Below are 21,573 nucleotides of genomic sequence, written 5' to 3' on the forward strand. Positions count from 1 at the left end.
GCTCAGGAAGGAGACGCATTCTGTCTCCTAGAGAAGAATGTACTTTGGTATGAAAAGTGCAAATCAATCCTGGAACAACAGCAAAGGACCTTGTGAAGATGCTGGAGGAAACAGGTAAACAAATATCTATAACTACAGTAAAATGAGTCCTATATCAACATAACCTGAAAGACTTCTCAGCAAGTAAGAAGCCTCTACAAAAAAAGCCAGACTGCAGTTTATGTATTAAATGATACAGTCATATGAAAAAGTTTGGGAAACCCTCTTAATTCTTTGGATTTTTGTTTATCATTGGCTGATCTTTCAAAGTAACAACTTCCTTTTAATGTAAGACATGCCTTATGGAAACAGTAGTACTGTATTTCAGTCGTGACATTAAGTTTATTGGATTAACAAAAAATACGCAATATGCATCATAACAAAATTAGACAGGTGCATAAATTTGGGCACCCCAACAGAGATATTACATCAATACTTGGTTGAGCCTCCTTTTGCAAATATAATGGCCTCTAGACGCCTCCTATAGCCTTTGATAAGTGTCTGGATTCTGGATAGAGGTATTTTTGACCATTCTTCCATACAAAATCTCTCCAGTTCAGTTAAATTTGATGGCTGCCAAGCATGGACACCCTGTTTCAAATCATCCCATAGATTTTCGATAATATTTAAGTCAGGGGACTGTGACGGCCATTCCAGAACGTTGTACTTCTCCCTCTGCATGAATGCCTTTGTAGATTTCAAACTGTATTTTGGGTCATTGTCTTGTTGGAATATCCAACCCCTGCATAACTTCAACTTTGTGACTGATGCTTGAACATTATCCTGAAGAATTTGTTGATATTGGGTTGAATTCATCTGACCCTCAACTTTAACAAGGGCCCCAGTCCCTGAACTGACCACACAGCCCCACAGCATGATGGAACCTCCACCAAATTTGACAGTAGGTAGCAGGTGTTTTACTTCAAAGTGCTTTTTGTTATGACCAAATAATTTTTGTCTCATCAGTCCAAAGCAACTTTGTTCCAAAATGAATCTGGCTTGTCTAAATGAGCATTTGCATACAACAAGTGACTCTGTTTGTGACGTGAGTGCAGAAAGGGCTTCTTTCTCATCACCCTGCCATACAAATGATCTTTGTGCAAATTGCGCTGAATTGGAGAATGATGTACTGATACACCATCTGCAGCAAGATGTTCTTGCAGGTCTTTGGAGGTAATCTGTGGGATGTCTGTAACCATTCTCACAATCCTGCGCATATGCCGCTCCTGTATTTTTCTTGGCCTGCCAGACCTGGGTTTGACAGCAATTGTGCCTGTGGTCTTCCATTTCCTGATTACATTCCTTACAGTTGAAACTGACAGTTTAAACCTCTGAGATAGCTTTTTGTAGTCTTCCCCTAAACCGTGATACTGAACAATCTTTGTTTTCAGGTCTTTTAAGAGTTGCTTTGAGGATCCCATGCTGTCTGTCACTCTTCAGAGGAGAGTCAAAGGGAAGCACAACTTGCAATGGACCACCTTAAATATCTTTTCTCATGATTGGACACACCTGTCTATGAAGTTCAAGGCTTAGCGAGCTAATCCAACCAATTTGGTGTTGCAAGTAATCAATATTGAGCAGTTACTTGATACAGACTGTATTCCAAATTTATAGTTAGTATAACATCTGTGGAATTGTAATAAAGTGAGTTTTAAAGAATTCACCCTAAGTGTATGTAAACATGTGCCTGTACCTTGATGTGTCCATGGACTGACACATATTAGATAGGTGACTCAATGTATGTTATAAATCTGTATAAGCAGCTGACAGCAATGATCCCAAGCTGTAGTATTAAGCATTTATACATATAAGTTAGTGTTTTCGGGGCTTTGCAACCCAAGGATTCCATTTTTGTCATTTATTTTTCACTTTAACCTTATCTTGAAAAGTTTATTTTGTTTTCCGTCTTGTTTACATAGTGCACCGAGATGCACTAAGTGACTGCTATAACGCTGATGATGATACAATGGAGAAGATATTATACAAATGTAATCCCCCATCTATATATTCTCCTTTTGTGTATACACAACATTTTGTTCCTCTAGTGCAGTTGGGACTACTTGAGAAATAACTTAAGTGTTAGGTTTGTTTTCTGGTTCCTGACTGCTGTTTTGCCTTTGACTCTTGAGTAATGTCTTACCCTTTGATTTTGGTTGCTGTTTAGAAGTTTATTCACCTGGTTTTGACACTTTGCTCTCCCTGACCACATCACTGCCTAATATATCATCTCCTGGTTGCTTTGGTTTGCTCACAATAATTACTAAAACACACTGGGTGCCTTGTAATGCAAGTGTCCCATAATACAAATAAGCCATTACAAAAAGCCTGTTAGCATTGTGTTTTATGCAAATCATCTGCTAAGCTGTTTTTACTTTCACTTTTAGTGAATGTTAATATTAGATTACATTTCACAGTCACGACTGTACCACTGAAGTTCATAGTAAATAAATTCCTCCATAAAGCTCCTGTTAAAATCATAAAAATGTGTAGCTGAAATATAAAATTTAGTATTCATAAATATGTATGAACGGCTGAGCTGAAATCTATTGTTAGTTTTCAGAAAATGCATCTAAATAAATGACTGACTACCTTTTTTTCTGCCCTTTTTAAATATTTGAAATTCCATTTGCTGCTTCAGTGACTATTTACTTTAAAGCAAAAGTCGAGCTCAATTATTCCTCAATTGCTTGCCAACAGGATAGTAAAATATTTATTCAGGGATCAAGGTCTGCTGCCAAAGAGTCTGATAACAGAGGAGTGCAATAGGTGAGTGTGTAGGGAGCCTTCATACTGTTCGGTTTTACTCTGAAATGGATCAGTATACTTTTTCTCCCTTTGGCTTAAAAGATGAATTTGATATTTTTCAAGTGAAATACACAGTATATATATATATATATATATATATATATATATATATATATATATATATATATATATATATATATATATATATACATATACATATACATACAGTATATGCATATATAGATGTATGTTGTTAACATGGAGGAGCGGTAGTAACATGAGTATGCCAGCGTCCCCTCCCTTACGAGTTAATTAGCATTGGTAAAGTGGCCCAAGTGTGTTTGTGTGAGTATTTGTGTGTTTGTGTTCAACCTGCAATGCACTGGTGTCCTGTGAACAGACTGTTCCTGCCTTGTGCCTGATGTTTTCTGGGATATGCTCTAGCTGTCTCGCAACTACAACTCTGTCCTAAATTGATTAGGAAGATGGATGGATGAATGGATGTATGCCTAAATCTTTTGTTCAGTTGCTGTCATGTGATTTCATGCTACGCATGTGTTCAATATTTCCTCTCATCGAAGCACACACATGCCTTATCAATCCAGTGGTAGCAGGCATTATCTTTACAAAAAAACAAAATAAGCTTCCTTATAGTGAAAGAATATAAGCAATTGTAAGTGTGAATTTTTTTCAGAACAGAGGCAGCAATTCACATCTTGACATCAACATTCAGTTTTAACAGCGGTGCTTGCCGATGACTTTCCCAGGTAAAGGGTGCTATGGAGGGAGATGAACAGCAAAGTGAAGCACAAAGCCAGTCTCCTTTTTTAAAATGGATGAAGTCTGGAACCTGTCCTTGCAGCATTGGTTACAAGGCAGGAATAAACCTGAAGAGGATGTTGGTCAATTCACTCAGCTCCTGTTTAGCTTTCCAGTCAGCTGGAGAAAGAAACCAGTGTACCCAGTGAAAAGCCTTTGAAGAGAACCTGTAAGCTGCACACTGACCGGTGCTGGGGTTTAAAGCCACGTCTTTTGGAGGTGTGAAGCAGCAGCAGCACAAACTGTTGTGCTGCCCTACCTTAATACCCTAAGTTGATTTAAACCATTTTTTTTTCCCTGGGAAAGAATTCTTCCAGGAACACTGAAAACATGTTACACTTTGTGTTTAACCAAGACAGTGACTTTGCCAGCTATAATGTAATGTCTGTCACTTAAATGTGAGATTTGTGGATGTGTATCAATGGGCCGAGCCAACAGTACTGGTGACTTAGGGTGTACTCACACTTGCTATTTGTTCTTTGCCCGAGCACTTTTGTCCGCATTTAAACCCCCGCAAAGTCTAGTTTGTTTGACTTGTGTGATCAGCCAATAGTACTTTGCCTTGGCCTGCTTGGAAGAGATGTGCCCTGGCATGGTTCAGTAGAAGACAGTCACAGTGTGATCGCTAAACGTGCCCAAGCACAGAAAACAGACATCACGTCAATGATATGTCAGATAGTGCAATTCTCATTTCATGCAATACCATTTGAGTTAAATACAGCTTTTTATTCTCACCTTGCAGATGGACATGAATTGAAGTTGGCAAGAAAAGCTGCAAATTCCTCTCTTAGCGTCATTAGTCTTCGTAAAAATCTTCTTGTACATCAGCATGATTAAGAGCAAAATGCTGCGCTGTACACTTAATAAATCTGTAAGAGGATAGAGTGTTATTCTAATCTACAAGACAATAAAAAAAAACACAAAGTAAGTAATAAAATAATTTTGACATACATGCTGTCACCCCCTGTTTGGATGTTGTTTTGGCTTTGGTCATGACGAATGTGCGCCTGGGCCCAGAACATTAAGCATATTGTGAGTGTGGGTCTAGTGTGTGTACACCCTCAGCCAGTCAATCAATGGCTTGTGTTGTAAATAAGTTATAAATACAAGATGGGAGAAACTATCATAAGGGAAGAGACCTCTGAAAAGAACTTTGGGGTTTATGTTGACGCAACTTTTTCATTGACTAAGCAATGCACAGAAATAATTTAAAAGGCAAATAAAATGTTAGGTTATATCATAAAAACTGTTCAATATACGTCAAGGGACATTATGCTTGACCATATGATGCACTGGTGAGACCACATCTGGAGTACTGTGTGCAGATCTGGTCATCACACTATAAAAAAAGACCTAGACCTGAGCAAAACTAGGATATGCCCTACTATGCCAGACTCAGAATTAAACATGTTTAGTTCCAAACAGAGGAGACTGAATGGGGTCCTAATCCAATTGACAAAGTAGCTCCAGAAAAATTCTTTCAGCTTAAGGATGAATCACATACTCAAGTACATTAGTGGAAATTAAGGGGAACTGCATTTAAGACTGAAGAGATGAACGACTTCTTCACTTAAAGAGTTTTAAGTTTCACTTAAAGGGGATCTGGAACAAACTACTGAGCCATATAGTTGAAGCAGAAACCTTGACAAGAAGAATCTGGATGAGATACAGGGACAGTATGGCTGCTATCTAAACAAACAGGCTTGATGGACTGATTGGTCTGCTCTCGTTTGTTACGTTTCTTATATGGATCTGCACCACTTGTTACTTGTCTTTTCCTTTTAAAGGACTCCACAGTCATTGTGAAGTCAGGATTCCAGATGGACTGATATTTTAGTTATCCTCTAGAGTCTTGCTAATTTCATACAGTTTTAATTATGGTACAAATTAGAACTGCACGTGTAAGGAAAATTCATAGGAGAGGACTGTTTCTGGGGCATTTTGCACTTGTCACTTATGTGGGACGATATTATCTGATCACTTCATGACATTCGTTTATGCACTTCTTTTAGAAAAGCTTCTCAAAAATGACTGTTTAGAATGGACGGTTTTCGAAAAGAAATTAAGCCAAAAACAAGAGAAGCATATCAATGCACCTCTCGTTAACATTTCTTGTGATGGCAGCTGTATTTTGCTTAAGGAAACCCGCCAATCTAACTGGTGTGCCAGGTTTTGGGTGATGAACTACAAATTCAGTTCTAGCCAGCTGACTTTGTCTGAAACAGCTGCCTTGCTGCCTATTGGCAAGCTATTAAACACAGACACTCAGAAGATGAATAGCTTTTCCTTCACCTAACACATTGGCAGGTAAATTAAGCATGAAGTGTTAAAAAGAAAAGACCTTTAAAAAGCTTGCTTCTTTCAAAATAAGAAGGGCACTCCCCATCTTCTGTTCTAAAACATGACTAGGTATGGAAATCTTAATACCGTTCGCCTTGGGGTTTACTATATACAGTGCTTTTATAAGGAGCACCGTTACAAATCACTTTACAGAGTAAATGAGAGTGAAAAGTCAAATCAACACAAGATAGATAGATAGATACTTTATTAATCCGAATGGGAAATTCACATAATCCAGCAGCAGTATACTGATACAAAAACGATATTGAAGAGTAATAAAAATGCAGGTAAAAACAGACAATAACTTTGAATAATGTTAGCGTTTACCCCCAAAGGTTGGAATTGAAGAGTCACATAGTGTAGGGGAGGAACAATCTCCTCAGTCTGTCAGTAGAGCAGGACAGTGACAGCAGTCTGTCACTGAAGCTACTCCTCTGCCTGGAGATGACACTGTTCAGTGGATTTTCCATGATTGACAGGAGTTTGCTTAGCGCCCGTTGCTCTGCCACAGATGTTAAACTGTCCAGCTTCATTCCTACAATAGAGCCTGCCCTCCTAACAAGTTTGTCCAGGCGTGAGGCATCCTTCTTCTTTATGCTGCCTCCCCAGCACACCACCGTATAGAAGAGGGCACTCTCCACAACCATCTGGTAGAACATCTGCAGCATCTTACTGCAGATGTTGAAGGACGCCAACCTTCTAAGGAAGTATAGTCGGCTCTGACCTTTCTTACACAGAGTATTGGCAGTCCAGTCTAATTTATCATCCAGCTGCACTCCCAAGTATTTATAGGTCTGCACCCTCTGCACACATTCTCCTCTGATGATCACAGGGTCCATGAGGGGCCTGGGCCTCCTAAAATCCACTATTGGTTCCTTGGTCTTGCTGGTGTTCAGGTGTAAGTGGTTTGAGTCACACCATTTAACAAATTCTTTGATTAGCTTCCTATACTCCTCCTCCTGCCCACTCCTGATGCAGCCCACAATAGCAGTGTCATCAGCGAACTTTTGCACGTGGCAGGACTCCGAGTCATATAGGAAGTATGATGTATATAGGTTGAATAGGACCGGAGAAAGTACAGTCCCCTGTGGTGCTCCTGTGTTGCTGACCAAAATGTCAGACCTGCAGTTCCCGAGACGCACATACTGAGAGGTCTGTCTGTGAGATTGTCCATGATCCATGCCACCAGTTGTGAATCTACTCCCATCTCTGTCAGCTTGTCCCTAAGGACAACCAGTTAAAGATAACCAGTTAAACCAACAGTACATTACAGTCAGATGACATTGTATGGATCTATTTGGGACCGGCCATTTGGCCATATGTTGGTTACAAAATGTACAGGTCATTTCAGTTGAGGTTCAGTGGTGGGTCACCGGTATGCATACTTTAACTGTTGGTACAGATCTTCGAGTCTCTGTGACTGCATGCTGAGTATGTGTAATACAGAGTTTTCAACCACTGAATTGTACCACTGGTGGGTGACGGGTTACTGTTGGACACCTAAGCAATTGGTACCATTGCGCAACATGTCTCCCCATTTCTAAGTGAGCTTGTTCCAACAATGTTGTCGATGAATTTGAGCAGAAAAAATTGGGGTGCAGGACCATAAAATTTGAGAAACACTGATGTAAGGTAGGCAGTGCGGGTTGAATAAAATAAGAAGTAGCCACCTGGAACAGCAGCATGTGCAGGTCTATGGCTTCAAAAAAAAAAAAAAATAAAAAAAATAAGGGCCAGGTTTTAAATCAATATAGTTGTCTCGTTATCCATGGGTGCAATTGCACGACCGCGGGGAGTTAATGAGGTAGCTGGAGCGAGTTGCACCTGCACGTATGGGTGCGATCGTTCTTGATTGCTTCATTGGCTTCCTGCGGCATGTGATTAAGGCGCTACGCCCACGGAGGCACGGGTGGATGTGTACATATACGGGTCGGCACCAGGAAAGGGGTGTTGGATAGATCGATCGAGGAGAAGAAAAGGAAAGAGGTTAAAGAAAGTGAAAGGCAGTCTTAGCAGGAGGATCTGGCCACCTGAAAGGAGGAGACAGCACGAGCTGGGGCCACGTGAAGGAGTGTTTGGTTGTGGTGCTCTAGGGGCTAGTTTGCCCCACTGAATGTTCAGTTGGAGTGAGGTGAGCAAGGCAGGTGTCCTCCCGAGGGATCTGAGGAGCGACTATGTGAGCGCGAAAGAAGGGAGGAGAGCCGACCTCGGACGATCTGGCAGTGATGTCTGTATGGAAGCCAAGACGGAGGTCGACCGAATGGAGCTCGTTGCTGTTGGGGTCTCCGCCAGTTACATGAGTTATGGGCGAGCCAGGGAGAACTAGGGAAGGAGGTGTACTAGGATTGTGAAGAGTGAGACTGCATTTTCAACCTCGAATTTTAAAGGATTTGTTTATTGTTTTTATCCCCACTTTTCACTGTTTTTATGGATTATTCATTAGAATTATGGAGCACTGCACTTTGGACACTGTTCTGTTGGTTTTAAAATAAAAGCACCTTTGCACTATCTCCTGGCTTCATTACAGAATTGTCTTCATTTGTCAGCTCATCTCGGTGACATTACCGATGGTGTTGGGTTTTAGAGCGCCCAGCAGACGGATTTGAGCTCAAAGCAAACCCGCTTCGTCTCACAGCAATCAAAACAAATATTAAAGGCCCCTTCAAGGTTAAGAAAACATGACAACCTGTGAAATACTCTTAATCTTAATAACACAAGATTCCTTACTACTGTTTGTTTTGACAATTTCTAGTACATTATTACCCTGTCATTTTCCTATGGCCCTTGACTATAAGTATGAATTGCCTCAGCTTGGTTGGCCGAAAGCACTACTGAAGGTCTGCCACATTATTTCTATATTTATTTCACATATCTTTGGTTTTCTGTGTGAGGCTTCCATCTGTGTTGTGTGTGCTAGGAAAAGAACAAATTTTAAAGTAACAGTGGACATCCTCCATACTTCCTCCGTTCACAGTTCTGAACCTTTTTGTCATTAGTCCACCACCACTTACCACTTGCTTAAACTGAAAAGGTCCCCCACAGTTTGAAGGAGAATTTGCGTTTTTTTTTTCTCTGTCTCTGTGAATTTATTTTTGTAAATATGTACCAAGTCCCTCCGGGTTCTCCATCCCTTCCTCTTTTTTTTCCTTTTATGGGGTGAATAATGGGGTGTATCAGTTTCCTCCCCTTATCCTGCTCATCCATTTTTTGTCTTTGCTCATTATTTGTCGTCACACACATTCCAGCAAGCCCATTACCATTGTATTCTGTGTGGCGATGTGATCTCCCATCCTTCATTGCCTTGTGGTGGTACACGTATCTTCAAGATTATCACTGTGACTTCCAGGAATACCAGTTTTTAGCATAGTAAAAAGTTTGTCCATTGTGAACGTAGATTTATCTGCTGACCCTCTCTGTCATTTCTGCTTCTTAAATGTCCCCCACATGTTTTTGAACTGCCCCACTGTCACTCCCTATTGGCTTGCTCTTTCGAAATGGGATGGGGTGTTTTATCTCTATCTTTTATTCGTTTTGTATATCCTGTTTCTTTCTGTATTTTTCACAGGATTCAAAATCATACTACTGAATCAGTGCTAACCACTGTGCCACACTCCTGGCCCTCTTTTTAAAATGTTTCATGATTTTTGTTTTTTTGTTGTTGTTAAATTGTCATTTATAAGTAAAAACTCTCTATGTTTACCCTTAAAGCTGAGGTTTCATGTGGACTCCTGCCTCTTTTATCTTTTAATATGCTGTTTCTTTTCATTGCAGATTTTTCTGCTTGCTTGTCCTCCCTGTAAAACTGCAACCATTGTATTTCGGTAAGTAATTCGCTATTTCTCTAATATTCTTTTAGCATAACCTTAAACTCATCATGGAATAAGACTGGTACCCCATCCTGGGATAGTTCCAGGTTTAAGTCCAGTGTTGATAGAATGGGCTTCAGACCCCCTTGCAATTCACTGAATGGAGTAAGCAGGTTTAATGATGGACGGGCGGATGGATGAATAATTATGAAATGGAAATTAAAAAACCAGCTGAACTGCATTTCATTCATAATCTGTCAGCTGCCTTTTACACTGTTAGTTACTTCCTTGAAGAAAGCTCCAGGGACTCTGAATACAATCCAGTGTATTGATCGCGAATTCTTGTAATTCAAAACTGGCTGCAGCTCTAACATAACTTCAAGATGGTAATAAAATTATGAGAAAGCAGATCACATATTTATTCAGGAAAGGAAATCTACATTTGTTTGTCAAATTCCTAATAGAAAACTAATTCTTGACAAATTGCCTGCAAATTCTTATGATGACCTATCAAATGTAAAATTGGTGTAGTGGCCACACCAGGTTATGTACTATGTCAATTATGTCAATGTACTGTCTTTATTAATTTAATTAATAGTGCTAAAAGGTTTACGATAGGCAGGGAGCATGTGTCGTAGAAGTGTGGAAAGTTATTTGGGATGGCTTCCAATGACTGCTTTTCAAAATGATATCGATCAAGCTGTCATTATATATCCTTGACAGGTGCACCTTGAGTGGACTGGCATTCAGGTCTGATTTGCGTGGTGCAACCAAGTGTTACCATAACCATTATTTTTCCATTATTTGTCATTTTATGTAAATACTGATGGAAGCAGGTGAAACAGTGACACAAGATACCTAAAAGGGTGTAAAGGCTTTAAAAACAAAGGCCAGATCAGGATTTCATTGAATCAGCCACACAAAATATGCCTCACCCAAGGCAGCTAGAGCTTAAAACTCTGGGGAGCTGGCTTTAAACACTTCTAAAATACTTTAAATATTCAAACCCTTAAAGGGAGAGGATTGAAGGAATTCTACACCCAAAAACTACATTTTTTTAAAATATGATATTTACCCCATGTAGTTTCCTCCCACTGTCCAAAGAACATGCAGGTTGGGTGAATTTGCAACACTAAATCGTGCGTGTCTGTGTGTGTTTGCCCAGCAATGGACTGGTGTCCTGTTCAGGGTTTGTTCCTGTTTTATGCCCTGTGCTGGCTGGGATAGGCTCCAGCACCCCCTAATCCCTGGTTTGGAATGGACAGGTTAGAAAATTGTATGACTTACCCCATGTAGTTTGTAGAGGTGGCTGGGAAAAAAGCAGAATAGAGAGAAAGAAGTCAGTAATATAATAGAATACAATGCTGTACAATGCCAAACAATGTGAAATTAATAAAAAACAAAAAATCTAACATTACCCGTGTTGCATAATCCACATGTCTGTTATCTAGAACAGGGGTTCCCAAACTCTGTTCTGGTTTTTGTTCCAACCAGTTTCTGTTTTTAATTGGACACCTGGCTAATTAAGTGGACTGTTGTTTCCCAGATTCTGTGTTTTGGGAACAATATAGAAATTAGAAAAAAATATTAAAATGTACTAAACAGTTATATGGGAATAATTTTTATTCCTTTTAACAATATTTTCATCTTGATTTTTATTCTGTTTTTCTGGGTGTTCTGATTGTTTAATTAATCCATTATTTTCTAATTAGTGAGTCTGACAGTAAAGTAGTTGCACCCTTTGATTATTCAGTGTTGTTTGCCCGGGTGTCTGCTCTGCTCATTTCTAATTGTCATTATTAAGATACAATGAAGGGAGCAAACTGCACAGAGAAAGGGCAAAATAGAATGAAATCAACAAAAGTGAGTTAAGCATCTAAATCTATAGAAAAATTAGAAATATTTCTAAATGTCTTATAAATGTAAAAATAATTCTTCTGTGCTTTCTTAATGTAGAATAAGAGAAGAGAAAAAAATACCAGCTAATGAATTGAGATCAGTGTTATCAGGTGTTGTCACGGATTAAGATCTGGTTGAAGCAAAAGCCTGAAGCCACAGTGGGTCCCCAGGGCCGACTTTGGGGATCCCTGATCTAGATGTATAATGATAATTAATAATAATTCTTTACATTTATAGAGTTTTAGATAGAGAGCGGGGAGCCACTTCAACCACCTCCAATTTGCAGCACCCACCTGGATGATGCAACCCCGGCCATTTTGCGGCAGGCAGTACGTTCACCACATATTAGCTATTAGGTGGTGAAGGGGTAAGAGAGAGAGCCAGATAGAGACAAGTGATGATTAGGTGGCCAGAATTACTAGGTGGTGGTGGTGGGCAATTTAGCCTGGACATCAGGGTACTCCATATCCTTTTCATCAGATGCCCAGGGATCTTTTATAATCTCAGAGAGTCGGGACAGATGTATACTCCTATTGTGCAAGATGCATGCTTTTTTTTAAATATTGTTAAATATACTCTTCCAGAATATTCTGTATACATCATAAACATAAGACTCTTGGCAGTCACTTTTTGAAATGGAGACAGGACTTTTTACCAATGAATGAGGGGAAGTTAGGTCTTTAGTTCAAAAAGTAACTCCCATGAACTTTTAATTTACCATTTATGAGGTGTGCTGAGTAATCTGGAAATTTAACTATTTAACAATATTTTAAGAAAATAGCACGTGTTTTTCCTGTTTTGAGCATATGATTAGTCAACTGATGTATGGATTTTGCAGCAGGAGATTTTTTTTCTTTTTTCCATGGACGTCTTTCTCATTATTTGCTGTTGTACAGCATTGATCACTATTGGCTACTATTATATCATAAATGTCTGAATGAAAACATATTACATTTTTTACTGTCCACTATTACAAACAACAATGGGGGAAGTAACATGTAAAAAATATAGTTTTTTGGAGGAGTATTCCTTTAACCTTAAAACAACTGGCTTGACTGCCAAGGCTAACAAAAATTCTTGTAAATGAAGAAGTTACTTGCATAAAGAAAATGAGTAGCAAAAAAATGGTAAAAACAAGATAAAGAACAAAATTATTACAAAAGGCAAACAAGACCAATCCGCAAACCAGTAAATCAGAACAGTGCTCACTCGATACTGTCTCCATAGTTCTCAGTGATGCTCAGTGGTCCCAGAGGCAGTGACGTTAGGGTGGACCTGCCTCTTGCTGTTCCACCCACAGAAAACAACAAATATATTTAAATAACAATAGTAACAATAATTACCTTATAGCAAAAACCATATGACAAATAATAATTCAGAAACAACAGAAAAAAGGAAAATATATACTAAAGCCAGGGAACTGAAGCTATGGAAAAAGCATTGAGGATTCTGCTCTGAAGATATAATAATTGATTAAAAATGTATTTGCTGAATGTAGAGACAAAGAATCAAAATGTAGGAATGACAGGTACGTTTCTATTAGGGATGGTTGTTCACTTTCACAAGTTGCACCCATCAAAACCCATGTGAACAATGAGAGAGTATGTAAACTCCCCCAGATAATGACTGACATGGCAGTTGAACCCTCTCCTCGGGCACTGTAAGGCAGTATATTCAAGTTTCAGCTGCATTCCTACAAACAAATGGGGAAAGACGAATAATATGAAGACATGAGCTCTGGCAAAAATAGTGCCAGAGCAGATATGATTTTTCAATATGTAGGTTTGTGGACAAGTGTTAAAAATAGAAATATATTAGATTGTGCTTAAAAGTGTAAAATAAGCACATTTCATCTATGATTATCTGAAAAAATTATTTAAGGTCAGGTATTTCTTGTAATAAAAATACAGGGTGAGTCAAAATTATGTTAACACTAATGGTACTGCTGTGTATATACTTACATATAATTTTTGTGGACAATTTGGCACATATGGCTCATGTGTTGAACACGATGGCGAACAGGTTGAGACATTCCTGTAAATCATGTTGCACATATGAAGTATGCTTTGTGAATAAATTGTTTCCGCCATTCAATTTTTAAAATAATTTTGACTCACCCTGTATTTGTCTACATAATATAAATCGGAGTAATAGGTTTGTTAATCTGTATTTGTCATAATAGACTGTATTTATGTTTTATGGCAGGTTACAGATGCATATGCTTAATGGAGCACTCTTGGCATTATTGTTTCCTGTTGTCAACACAAGGCTGGTAAGTTGTTTGTGCATGCTCCTTTATCTATTCACTTTTCCTGCCATGTGTGGTAAAGGTGCAGGAAGGAACATTCATCAGTGCATTTCTACTGTAAATGACCTAAACCCCTTCCATTTTTTGCATTGACCTCCACCTCACAGTAAAACACTTTCAACCAAAAGACAAATTATGTACTTGGATGATTCCACTAGACCGGAGGGGACATGACTTCAGATATGCACATTTGATTAAATTCAGTGTATTCTATTATAATACTCATCACTTTTTGCAGACTGAAGGTGCTTATACAAATTTCCGAATGTAAATAACGTAAATAACCACATAACAGGTTTACCTGCCGACTCAATGGCATCAGGACAACAATCTGATTCTTAAAGTCAGCAAAACTAAAGAGCTGCACATAGAAGAGTTGAGGAAGCAGAAGGCAGACTGTACTTGCATGTATGTTGGAGGGCATGCTGTCAAAAGCCACTTTACATTTCGTGGAGTGATTTATCACCGATGAACTGAAGAGGGTGTGATACCCAGGTGCCCGCAGCCTTGGGCCTCTTCCGGGGACATCATAGTCATGATCCAAGATGGACAAGGACAATGAGGACACAAACAACAAGGTACGATGCAAAGTGTAAAGTGCTTTTTATTCCAATAAACAAGCAGTGTCCAAAGTGTGGTGCAGTTCAATAAAGTCTTCAATAAATAATAATAGTGAGCTGTTAAAGATAAAACCAATAAATAAATTCAATAAATAGTTAAAAAACAGGACTAAAACCACAGTCAGAATCAACATCTTTCAGTGTGTCTCCCTTGCTCACCCACATGGGTTTGTTTGCTCCAATGAATGCAGTGAAACTACTGCCTTGTGTCCCAGCCACCTCCGCAGGCAACTCACTGAGACTGCCTTTGTTCTTTTACCACCATAGATCCAGCAGGACCCCTGGAGCCAGTGATTGCTCCTGCTGTGTGCTGCCCAGCAGGATTGACCTGCCCTGTGAAGCTGTTCCTCTCACTCCCCACAGGGCATCTCATCTTCACAACACTGGTTTGACTGCACAATCCTACTCTCATATACTTTTTAGTTTTCTCTATCATTGTTTACCATCTCTCCATTTTTATTTCTGTTCTGCCCTACTCTGACCTTTTTAACACAGTGCGAGTGCAGATGCACTAAACCAATGTTTCTCAACCACTCTGTAGCTATTGTTTATATTGGTTGTGTGTCGTGCTGGGTTACCACTCTGACAAATTTCCTCAACCCCACCCACCAATGGTGGGTCGCGGAAACAAAATGGCCAAGAAACCCTGCACTAAACGATCTGTGGAACCTCAATGAGGGAAGGCTGTGCTACCTGCACTCCTGCATGTACCAAGCAATTCTCCAGTTAACCCAGTAAGTGCTCGACTGTACAGCTTTCCTCCTGTACACCTACATTCACAAGGTCTGAGCTGCATTACTTGATTAAAGCCTTCCACCCATTCCGACACACCACAAACTTTGGACACGCTTCACTACAGTGGGTACGACACATTTTACTCTTTTCAAAAAGGCACAGTTGCGCCTCTGCTTCCTTAGACATCTGAAGGCTGCTTGCATTTCTCTCTTTGTCCTCACAAACCTCTACAGGTGCACAGACAAGTCTTCCTTCACTGCCAGCCTAATATCCTGGCATGGCACCTGCTCAGCCTCAAGACTGTAAAACACTGCAGATGATGATGGAGGCGACACAGCTTGTTACTGACCCTCAGCCACCTTCTATTCTTGACATAAGCAACACCTTAAAAGGCAAACAGTATTATTAAAGACCTCCGCCACATTTTTTTCCTCACTTCTGGCTTTCCTATGAAAATGGACTTCTGCAGTATCAGAAACGGGCAAAATCATGGACCACAAAATGGCTTCCCACCATGTTTTGGGAGTTTTGTGAGTGCATATCAAGGCAAGACACTTTCTCAAATAAATCACAAATACGACAGGTTTAATTTGTTCATTCCATTGTGTATTTTTCATAGTATTCACAAGTGACAGAGACTGCAGACAGTGGGACTATGAGGATAGTAGGCAGCCTTGGGGATCCTTGGGGTGCATTTCTCATGTATCCTCCCTGTAATCCATGTGGATTTTGGTCTCGTCCTGTCATCACCATGCAGACCCTCTACCTCAACATTCAGCATATTTGCTCCACGTAAGCCCCATAATGGCCCTTGATTCAGTAATTTTGTTCTTGGCGTGCCTTTCCCAGTTTATTTTTCTTGTTGCTCTGATAAATTTATGCACATTAAAAGGATGCAGCAAGCTTCTTCAAGCAGAGCAGGCTAGAAGGATTTTGTTGCTCAGCAACATCATTGTCCCTGCAGTTTAATTTTTACATTTTTTTTCTGGAACACTTATAAAAACAAATACTTATAGAATATTGAAAAAGGTTGTTGTTTCACATCACAATATGAGGAATGCAGGATTTGTGATTTTTTTCTGTAGATATTTCAATACAGCACAGTACAAAGGTTGTAAGTTCTTGAAGATGAAAGGTGTCACCGTATTAACGGCTTTACTTTAGGCTAGAAAAAGGGGAAACGTTCAAATTACCTTTTAAGGATTTACTAAAATTCCATTCCCCTCTTTTTCATTCTGTTATGCCATTCAATTGTCACCTTTCTGTTTAGCGATGAACATTAACTGTCTTAGTCATTCAGCCATCTATTAGCTTATCCATATTACATTTTTAGAATTGTTTTCTCCTTTAGTGTCCAGTTCGTTGCCCAAATATGCAGACTTACAGGTTTGTCGGCTCAGTGTTGTGACATGTGGAGTCCAGTGAAATTCTTACTCATGTGCTAATCAACATACAACATGTTGCCACTCACCAGTGCTTTGACCAGTGAGTTCAATTACCTTACCTTGAAACTTCCATCTTCCATATCTGAAATAACCAGATATCCGCACATCTAAAGTGGTTCTTATTTGGTCTCACTCCTCGCTATTAAATATGGACAGTAAACAATGCTTACAGTAGATAGGTAGTAAACTTTTGACTTCAGTATTAATACCAGCTCATGTACCTCAATACTGGTACCAGAACAGTTCTAAAGCAAATAACGGATAACTCCCCCCTACTCCGCATCTCACAGCTGCTTTGTTCCCCGAGCCTGCATGCACGCGCGCCTCCCTTGTATGCCGCTCTCTGTACATCAATAAGAGGTGTCTCCCATTTGGACTATTCAGCTCAGTAAATACAGACAGAGTTTTTGTGTGTCTTTATTTCAGGCAGCCCAGCAACAAGCTGTGAATATTTTGAAGGGGGTATTCTTTTCTATGCCCACTGTATATTCAAAGAACAGTTTGGAATAAGAAAAGTTTACTGTGCTTACGAAGACACTGTTCACCTCTAAAGCTTTATTGGCCCAGATGTTTTTTGCTAAAAAGCTGAATGGCAATGCAGGAAAAAAGAAATTCTGGATTATTTTGTGTGTATTGAAAGAGACTGTCCTACAATTTGCTGAAGGTAAGGGCTATATGGAACAGTTGTCTGTCATTGGCTGAGATGATTTCCAGCTTCTTTATCATCACCTTGTGGCACACGCATATCAAGATATCTAGTTTTCACCGCATGTCTGATAACCTGTTGGTGCTTTTATTATATTTTATTTTTTATTTTGATTTGTCAGACCACTAAGCCAGGTAATGGAGCAGAGCTTTATAACAGACTGGAACATACTGGTAAAAGCATGCAATGAGAAAGCAGTCCACTTTTACACAGGAGAAATAAATGCAAGCTTTATTTAGAATAGATATTTGTAATATTTTATGTTCCAGTTTAGATTGTTATTTATGTGAGTTCCTATTTATATTTATTTACTGTTGTACCTTCTGTCTCTGAACAGCAATAGGAGAGCGTAATAATGTTTGCCTCTCAAAGTCAAATATGATGCTTTAGTAAGTTTCACATCCAGTGAAAGAGAGTTGTTAATACATAAAACTCCACAAACAGTCCCCATGACTGAAGTAATTGGCCGTTGGTTTCCTCTGATATGTGTCTTATCACCATGGTGTCATCAGCATAAATGATATTGGGACAGTGAACAGGTCACAGGTGTACAGTGTAAACAGTACCGTAGGCTATTTATCTGAAGAAATGTCCTTTGAAAAAGAGTTCTGCAGCAGCCTGTGAATGATTTAAAAGAAAGTCCAGAGTCCATAATGTAATACATGGATTAGGATTTATGTTGTTCAGTTTCTCTAACAAAGTATGAGGCTGGACAGGACTGAATGCTGAAGACACATTCAGAAATACTGCATAGGACATAGGAACCAGCAAGAGAGTGAATATAACATAAAATATCAAGTCCAATACTTCTGTTTGTGAAGTAATTAAATCAGTCAGTCAATCAGTTATTGTCCAACCCGCTATATCCTAACGTAGGATCACAGGGGGTCTGCTGGAGCCAATCCCAGTCAGCAAGGGCGCAAGGCAGGAACAAATCCTGGGCAGGGCACCAGACGACCGCAGGACACACACACATACACACACCCCAAGCACACACTAGGGACAATTTAGAATCGCCAATGCACCTAACCTGCATGCCTTTGGACTGTGGGAGGAAACCCACGCAGACACTGGGAGAACGTGCAAATTCCACGCAGGAAGGACCCAGGAAGTGAACCCAGGTCTCCTAACTGCGAGGCAGCAGCGCTACCCACTGAGCCACAGTGCCGCTTGTGTAATCAGATCAGCTATTTCAAAAAGACAGAGTCTGTCACCGAATGTTCAAAGTATTGCTTTGCTATGGGTTCTTCAACCTGTGACACGGGGTAATGATTGACTGATTGGACCAGGAATAACTGGAGGGAACTGCTTGAAACATGAAAGCTGCCCAGGTATGCCATTAGGCTCTCAAATCCCCACCCCACCCTGCTGGATTTGAGCCAACACAAAGTGACTCCTCCAGTTCAGCTGTTCTGACCTCCATACCAGTAATATTTCTAGTATTTTTGCAAAGGATCTCCCATAGTTGTTCATTTTGGATATAGAAATCATCTGTTTCAAATCTTGTTTAAAAGGCATTTGATTTATTAATATAAAACTTGTGCTTCTTGTATGTTGGAAACATTGTTGATTTTCAGCACCCCATTATGTGATAATTTACAAATCTTTCCAGACTTGCTTTGGATTGTTAATCATAAATCACCTCTAGATTTTTTTTTTTTTTTGTAAGTCATTTTACAATATTTAATAGACTTTTCTTCTACTTCATCTTCCAAGAGAGCATGCTGTTTTTTCCAAAAGCATTGCTTTAATATCTTTGGTTATTAGTGTCGATTGGTGAGACTTGCCAAAGCATTTTTCACAGTAAGTATGCTTTTTTTTGCTAAATATGTTCCTGGAAATTCATTATGCGACTGGCTTAGGCAAACAGATTTTTCCAAGTACCCTATGATGCCTACTGTAAGATTGTTAACAATGTGGCCATAGCTGAGTCGTAAGCACAAGGTTGGGGGTTTAGGGAGCCATTTCTGTTACTGCGACGGGCTAATGTTTAATGGATGACTACACATTTGGAGTATGTGACATCCATGGATTTTTTGATATTATGTTGTTCAGCATTGGTCTCCATAGATGACCAGCTACATCATCATCATCATCATCATTATTATTTGGTTTGTGAACTGCAGCATCTCAAACCATAAGGACCTACAATGCATAGTGCACTCCGCAGAAAAGATCATTGGGTTCTCTCTATCCTCCATTAAAGACGTCTTTATTAAGCCCACAGAATTGTGGAGGACCACTCCCACCCTTTCCACAGTCTTTTTGTCTTCCATCAGGCAGAGGGTACCATAGTACGTGAAGCAGCTCTACCAGGTTCTATCCCATGGGTGCCCTGGCTCTGAACCCTGTGCTACCTGACTTCCTGTTTCACTGGGGTATAATTATGAAGTGGCATGGAGGCCGCATTCCCTTATTCAATCTTTAACATGGGAAAGAGAAGAGAACACACAGTTCAAATGAGGGAAATGTTTGTTGACCTTCATAAGTGAGGGAATGGCTATTAAAAAAAAAAAAAAACTAGAGGCATTTTCAGGCAAATGTCTGTCTACAGTTAGGGCAATAATGAAAATGTTCAAATCAACTGGAACTGTTACCAGCTTGCCTGGAAGAGGACCAAGTTTATTTTGCCCACACACACAGTGAGCAGGTTGGCAAGAGAGGTAAAAAAAATCCTCAATTGATCACTGTTGGAGAAGTGCAGGAAAAGTTAGCATCTTAGGGTCACCAAGTCTCCAAAACTACCGTCAGATACCACTTCCATACCAAAAGATCATCTGGAAAGCATGTCAGAAAAAAAGTCTTTCCTGCCATTTAACCACAAATGTTAGTAAATTTAATTTTGATTGGTCCATGTTCTATGGTCAGATGAAATAAAAACTGATATTGTTTTGCAACAAATACACAAGGTGGGTTTAAGGTAAAAAAAAAGAAAACAAAAAAGGATGGCTATACTGAAAAAAAACCCGATCCCCACTGTTAATTATGGGTGGGTGTTCTGTGATGATGCATGGCTGTTTTTCCTCCAAAGGCCCTGGGAGCCAGTGTTAGGGTATATGGTATAATGGCCTCCTAAACTGAAGATCTGGAGAGATTCCGTAAGGTCTCAGATTCCTTGCTCTGTGTTCTCCAACCTTATAAGATGTTATAGGAGAAGACTCAATGCACAAAGTATTAAATGCAGGTTTTGTTAAAAATAATTATTTCTTGATGAGGGATTCTTTTTTCTCAAAGTAAATTTACTTTAGTTAATGGTTCATTTCTCTAATTTTTTCCAGTGTGAGATTAAGGCAATTCATCCATCCATCCATCCATTATCTAACACGCTATATCCTAACTACAGAGTCACGGGGGTCTGCCAGAGCCAATCCCAGACAACACAGGGTTCAAAGCAGGAAACAAACCCTGGGCAGGACGCCAGCCCACCGCAGGGCGCACACATACACACCCACACACCAAGCACACACTAGTGACAATTTAGAATTGGCAATGCAATTAACCTGCATGTCTTTGGACTGTGGGAGGAAACCGGAGTACCAGGAGGAAACCCACGCAGACACTGGGAGAACATGCAAACTCCACTCAGGGAGGAGTCTCCTAACTGCGAGGCAGCAGCGCTACCCACTGCGCCACCGTGCCGCCTAAGGCAATTCACCAAAATATATATTTTTTTTTATATAACCATTTTTTACACATCTTGGCAATACTGATTTACCAAGGCTCTGCATTGCCCTAGGCAAACCTGTAAATGTAATACACTATCTATCTTATGCAGTAAATAATACAAACTTTTGCCATAAATACTGTACCAATTGCAATGTGTTGAGGACTTCACAGGGAACAATTTACTGCTTTGATATGATCAGGACTTCATGGCTATCATGAGGGAAGCAGTGCGCAATGTGGCACAATGGCATGGCACACCAAGGAAACACACAATAGTACGGCACACCTGGGAGAGTGGAATGTGATGGGGGATTTTATAGTTATTGCTTCAGGGTGAGTGAGACTTTATGGCTATAAAGAGGTAAGCAGTGCATAGTGTGGCACGATTGTGTGGCACACCAGGGATGCTGGAGTTAGACGGATTGGGATTCACTACACTGGTACC

At 39.8% G+C, this 21,573-nt stretch overlaps 1 protein-coding gene across 1 annotated transcript in view; it reads left to right on the forward strand.

Moving 5' to 3' along the window:
* The window catches only part of LOC120537526 (transmembrane protein 164), a 73,431-nt gene that overhangs the window by 31,683 nt on the left and 20,175 nt on the right, over positions 1–21,573 (forward strand). Inside the window, exons 2-3 of the mRNA XM_039766529.1 lie at positions 9,715–9,764; positions 13,854–13,920. Coding sequence (XP_039622463.1) covers positions 9,715–9,764; positions 13,854–13,920 — 117 coding nt within the window. The remainder of the gene's footprint in view (positions 1–9,714; positions 9,765–13,853; positions 13,921–21,573) is intronic.

The sequence above is a fragment of the Polypterus senegalus genome, chromosome 10 (assembly GCF_016835505.1).
Source record: "Polypterus senegalus isolate Bchr_013 chromosome 10, ASM1683550v1, whole genome shotgun sequence".
Taxonomy (NCBI): Eukaryota; Metazoa; Chordata; class Cladistia; order Polypteriformes; family Polypteridae; genus Polypterus; species Polypterus senegalus.